The 5,680-nt window shown below is 37.0% G+C and overlaps 1 protein-coding gene across 2 annotated transcripts; it reads right to left on the bottom strand.

The window, feature by feature from the left end:
• Positions 1-1,019: 1,019 nt before the first annotated feature.
• On the bottom strand, positions 1,020-4,463 carry LOC145608688 (F-box protein SKIP23-like). 2 transcript variants are annotated; one of them, XM_081664295.1, is made up of 6 exons: positions 3,950-4,463; positions 3,121-3,358; positions 2,765-3,000; positions 2,473-2,528; positions 1,864-2,337; positions 1,020-1,505 (listed from the first exon to the last, which is right to left on the bottom strand). In XM_081664295.1, the coding sequence occupies exons 1-6, from the start codon at positions 4,374-4,376 to the stop codon at positions 1,494-1,496; spliced, it is 1,443 nt and encodes a 480-aa protein (XP_081520421.1). In that variant the 5' UTR covers positions 4,377-4,463; the 3' UTR covers positions 1,020-1,493. The 2 variants fall into 2 exon arrangements, with proteins under 2 accessions (XP_081520421.1, XP_081520420.1); XM_081664294.1 differs by having other exon boundaries at positions 3,121-4,463.
• Positions 4,464-5,680: the final 1,217 nt, after the last annotated feature.

Genomic DNA, 5,680 nt, shown 5'->3' with positions numbered 1-5,680 from the left:
CCTTAACATATATGAATCAATTTATTATAACTTTTTGGCATAATAAAATCTAATAATACTCTATTTAAAGATAATTAAAAAGGAGTTGAAATAATTTTTTTTTTTTTGAAGAAGTTAAAATAATTATTTAGGTAAATATATATAAAATAATTATGAACAACAAATAAAAAGGAATATGTATTTGTCATAAAGATAATATAAAGTATTTGAAATGATATAATTATAGAATCAAATATTAAAAAAAAAGGGGGGGGGGGGGGTTAAAAAGGGAAGGGAAGTCTTGGAGGGAAAAAAAAGCATCAGGATTTGACACGTGTTCAATTTTGGGTTTGAGTGGAATCAAGTTGGGTTTAGAGGGTTTATGGCAAGTCAATTTAGGCTGGGTCAATTTTGAATCTAATAAGTCCTAATTTAATGTATACTTTTTAGGTGTATATCTACCCTTAATTGCTTATAAATTGAGAGGTCTTAGGTGCATATTTGCATTATATACTTGAATTGTGCTCTACTACTTTTTATTTGTGTGTTTTGATGAATTTCTGGTTGTATTAAACTTAGCTTGTTGCCATGCTACTTACAAGTATTAGACGTAAAACGGAAAGGTGACTCGAAAGCCAACCTGAACATAAGTCAGACAGTTGGACTTACAAGTATTAGACTTGAACCAACTTCAACTTCAATAATCTCTTTGGCATGCCTACCTAAAATACTTCACATTTCTAGAAAATGCATTCATACCATCTGAGTTGCTGAAGTAACTCATAAGTGATGACATCCATGCTTTACAAGTCTAAAGCTAGCAGGCTCTATGATCAACAATGACCGGTTTCTTGAAACAAACTTAAGAATGAGGTCTGCACAAACTAAGTGATGATTCTAAACAAAACGACATTGTACAACCGTTGACTCGTTGAGACTCAATGGTTGATACTAACAGCTTAACTAGTTTAGGAGGCAATTTCTATTAGCTACTTTGCAAGATAATTTGTTGCTTACTCATTCAGCTTGAGTAGGGAAATGCCAAATAATCACTTAGAAATGTACCAGATTACGTTGTCCAAAAGCTCCTCAATCGTTGATGACAGAAGGCGAAACCTAGAATAATATAATCCAGTATCATTAATTGTCTTTATAGCAGGAAGAATGATGCACAAGCCAGAAGATATGGGAATGAATTTTGTCTGAATAGAGATCGGAGGGGGGCAAGATACCATCAAGCTGTATTGGCTCAAACTCAAAAGTCAAATATATAACATTAAGTTCACAAAAGGGGGATAGAACTAGACCAGTCAATTTGCATCAAAAGACTTATCCTGCAAAAGAGATCCTATTAATCCTGCAACTACGAGTGGCTATTTTCGAATTCTAATTTCTAAAGACTTGAGCATCATTACTCTAACAAACTGTATGGTTTAAACCATTACTTTACAAAAACTGATGATGCATCTCCAAAAGTGCTGCCTGATCAGCTTGAGACTTTTTATTCTTGACATCTAGTGCTTGTCCTTGAAAAAAAAACACAGAAGCATAAGAACTTAGCAAGAAAATATTTTCCATATATAAAATCACATACGAATTAGCAAAAGCATATCTGTTAAAACAACTTGGTTGAATAAGTGCATAACATGGATAAAACAAGTGAGTGACAGATTCAAAAAACTTGGCGAATTTTTTGGTTGGGGCACCATATATGGCAACCGCGATCATGAGTGATCCATACCAACCATCCATCCCCGTGGGATTGATTACACATTAATTGGAAGCACACCAAAACTCATATGCTCAATTGCTCACCAGTATAAGAATTTATATTAATGACCAAAAATATGATAGAAAGAACTTGAGCAGTTAGTAAAATTATACCATGAAGCTGATGAGGTCGAGGACTGGGCATGGTCCTTCAGCTAAGTCCTTTTGGCTCTCTGAAACAAGCTTTGTCTGTTCACCCAATATCTCTTCCATCCAATGAAACTCTGTTTGGAACTCGAGGTTCGCCTTTTCATGTTCCATACAAAACTTGTTTTTATGAGGTGCCAAAACCTTCTCTACTGAGGGCATTAGCCAATCTAGTTTAAAGTGCATCAGTCGAAGGTCAAGCAGGACTGAATTGAGATAATTAGCTTGGGAGTCATCTAATGATCTTCCTTCATTATTCTCAAGAAAAATAACCATCTTAGCTAGAGATTCTAAGGCCCAAGTAAGAAGACTTCCACTGTTCACAGCATGCCCTTCTATAATGTTTCCATACTTTTCCCATATCTTCTGCAAAATTGGAATCAAATGAGCGCTCACATCAACTCCAAGGAATTTTGTTTGTGATACATCTTTTTCAGCAATCTGCAAAGAATATATAATAATTGAGACAGAGGCCAAGAAACAAAAGAATCGCGATTTTAAAATAGATAGAGTATTGATATTATGCAGATTTGTGACAGCCTAGCTTAGAAAGAGGTGTCAACCAATACACAGTACCTTAAGAAGAAAGTTCACTGTTGGAACTGAATCAACAATTTTCTGATCCTTGAACTCTGAAATCAAATTTAAGGAAATAGTCTGAGAGATTAATTTAACATACAGAGTATAAACATAGCTACAACTGATAGAAAAAGAGCAAGAAGCTCAAGTATATGATGTGCAGATTCTTCATCAATCCTAGCATAAACCAATTTGCAAATTAAATATGGTATATATATTCTCTCACAAATTCTTCCTCATACTCTAAATTGTGTTTACATCATGAAATGTGGGGGAGAAAGTTGCATACCCTTATGAGCTATGAACTCTTGATTAGTTTGAACGCCCTTGGACATTTGCGCGCCATTGGGTGTAATCACTTCTTCATGGATGGGCTCAGGAGCAATGTGACAAGAAAAATCACTTTGTAGCTTATTATTACCTTCTTGTTCTCCATCTCCTCCTCCTCCTCCTCCTTTTACTTCGACTTTCGATTTAACACTTTCTTCATCTTTTCTTTGTTTACCTCTTTCAGAATCCATTCCACTTAAACACATACAAAGCACAATCATTTCAAGTTAGCATTTTTTTAAAAAAACCTCAAACATAAAAAAATAGAAAACTTTTTTTTCAATGTCATTTTACAAAAGTCTAGGCTAATCTCACCTTGTTTTCAAACACACATCGGTCCAGAGCCATGACGGGGGTGGCCAGAAGAGATCGGCATATCCCGGATAAACATATACAGGATCACAATCACCACCCTCAAAGTGATAAACAGCAACAGTAAATTCATCCCAGGCCATGAATATCTTACTGTCAAGAGCCGTCTTACCCGAATATTGAGGAAAGCTTCCCCAAGGGAATACAATACAATTGCCCCTCCACCCCGGAAAATCCTTAACTGCGGCGAAAAAACAACCATCAGGAGTCACAAACAGCATCCTATCACTACCAATACCATCAACCATATCCCACTTCTCCTCCACCTCATTAAGCCTGAACACTTTAAACGCCGCGTTTCCTTTCTTAGACCATCTATACACTAAGTACAATACATCATCATCACTCGACACGACTAATCGTTTCTTATTCTCACTACCTGACCCCTCCCACAGCGGTTCCTCAACAACACTCGACATCTTAAGCGAATTGTAATCCATCGAACACACCCTACCTTTCCTATCAACACCATAAATCTTCCCCTTAAAACTAACAATATCATCAATTTTCCTATTACCAATAAAATATACCTTCCGTTTCTCCCCACTCTTTAGACTCCTGACTGTAAGAGCTATCTCATTAGATAATTCCACAATTATACAATCATCGAGGCTAGGACGGTCAGTTTCGCAATTCGGATTCTTAAACAGAACAATCTTATATTCATGTGGAAATGACGGCATCGTTCTAAAAACAGGATTGTCAATCACACGAACATCAGAACCAAACGATGTATTATCACTATCAACATAACTATAATTGTAAAACATACCTAACTCCAACACACGAAACTTCGACAAATCAAATTTAGACGGGAAATCTTTAGGCATAACAATATCATCAGCGATGTTGCGAGAAAGAGGCAGTCTAACGCATAACGAACCGGGGAACAACTCTTCAGCGGTGAATAACCAAGGCGGGAGATTTGGATTGGCAACAGATTTTATGAGAAAAACAGAGTGCGCCACTAAAAATTTAGTGTGATTTTTCTCAGAATCATCTGGAAGTTTGTGAGGGAGAAGAGGAGTTAAGATGGGTTTTGAGTCGAGGAGAGAGAGAGGAACTGAAGCTCGCCATGTCTGGCAGACTCGCCGGAAATGGAGGATATCGGCACGGGTTTCGAGGCGTTTTGCGATGGCGGGAAGTAGCTCCGGCGGTAATTCCGACCAGGATTGTTCCCGGCGACGGTGGGTTTTCATTTTAGGAGAGGATAATTGAGTTTTTGGTGATTGTAATTTGTGGGTTTTTGGATAACAAACAAGTGTTTGGGAGTTGTATATTTTTGGCTTCTTGGTGCCCGCCAAAGGAAAATGATTCTTCCCGCCAAAATTATATTCGTAGGTTTTTTAGGGGGCGTTTTCACTTCCAATTATATTTTGGCCCCTTGTAATGGCTAGGGGTGAGCAAAAAATATGGGTACCCGATTCTGGAACTGGAACTGGTATAGACCCGGTGGGTCTGGACCCGGAACTGTTTCAACTGGAACCAATTCCAATTCCAAAAATAAGGACCCGGTTGGTACCGGTTCCAATTCCAAGTCCTTAAATTTTGGACCCGGTACCCAGTGGGTACCCGGTTAGATATGATACTTAGTATGTGGATTGTTTGTGTTTATATTTTTGTAAGAAATTACAGAGTTATTTTCGGCCCATTTTAATTTCTAAGCCCAAATGCTATAAAACTCTCAATCCCCTATCAAATAAAACCCTAAAACAGTAAAACTCTTAGCCTCTCTCTAAAATTTCATTCATACGCCACCCTCATTCTTACTCCAACAACCTTCTTTTACTCCATTATTTCTTTCTCTCTCTTAAATTTCCTACCTTTTAAAAACTTGTTCTCATTTCTCTAACAAGTAAAGGTTGGCAGATCTCTTTAGTTTCAATAATTTAAGAGATCAACCTTATTTTGCGCAGTATAGTTCGAGAATCGCAAATAATGAAGTAATGGAGTATCACATTTTGGGGGATTTTGGGGGATTTTGGAGTATCACATTTTGGGGGATTTTTTTTTTAATCTTCTTTTACATAGTGAACTTTTAATCGTTTACTAAAGCTTGACATAGCAATATAATCTAATTGAGCTATTCAGAATTTAATTTTGCTTGTTAAAGTTTTATTTCTATTTTAGTTTTTAACTTTGGGAAAAAATCAAAAAAAGAACTGGGTACCCGGTCTTGGAACTGGTTCCCACCAGTTCCGGGACCAGTTCCACCATTATGGGACCCGGTTACAACCAGTTCCAGTTCTGGTTCCAATTTCTCGGACCCGGTTATAACCGGTTCCAGTTCCGGGTCCAGTCAAACTGACCGGGTACCCGGTTGTGCTCACCCCTAGTAATGGCTTAGGAGTTACACAAACTTTTAAAAACATCGGGTGTACAATAATATTGTACATCCATTATAAAAATAGGTTAAAGTGATTAAAAGTTACCCCTGAAATGAATAAAAGTAACCCAATACAAATAAAATTATCTACGCTTTATTAGTAAGGAATCACATTTT

Source organism: Chenopodium album, chromosome 23 (genome assembly GCF_948465745.1).
Source record: "Chenopodium album chromosome 23, dcCheAlbu1.1, whole genome shotgun sequence".
In the NCBI taxonomy this organism is placed as follows: domain Eukaryota; kingdom Viridiplantae; phylum Streptophyta; class Magnoliopsida; order Caryophyllales; family Amaranthaceae; genus Chenopodium; species Chenopodium album.
Note: the sequence above shows the minus strand (reverse complement) of the source record. Positions and strands in the feature narration are given on the sequence as shown.

Bases quoted from the DNA above. Each gene is read 5' to 3' on its own strand.
- LOC145608688 (XM_081664294.1), bottom strand. From the start codon at position 4,376: ATGAAAACCCACCGTCGCCGGGAACAATCCTGGTCGGAATTACCGCCG. The intron at 3,001-3,120 runs GTGAGATTAGCC...TATGTGTTTAAG, and splicing joins GATGTGTGTTTGAAAACAAG to TGGAATGGATTCTGAAAGAG. The intron at 2,529-2,764 runs GTATGCAACTTT...ATTTGATTTCAG, and splicing joins AGAGTTCATAGCTCATAAGG to AGTTCAAGGATCAGAAAATT.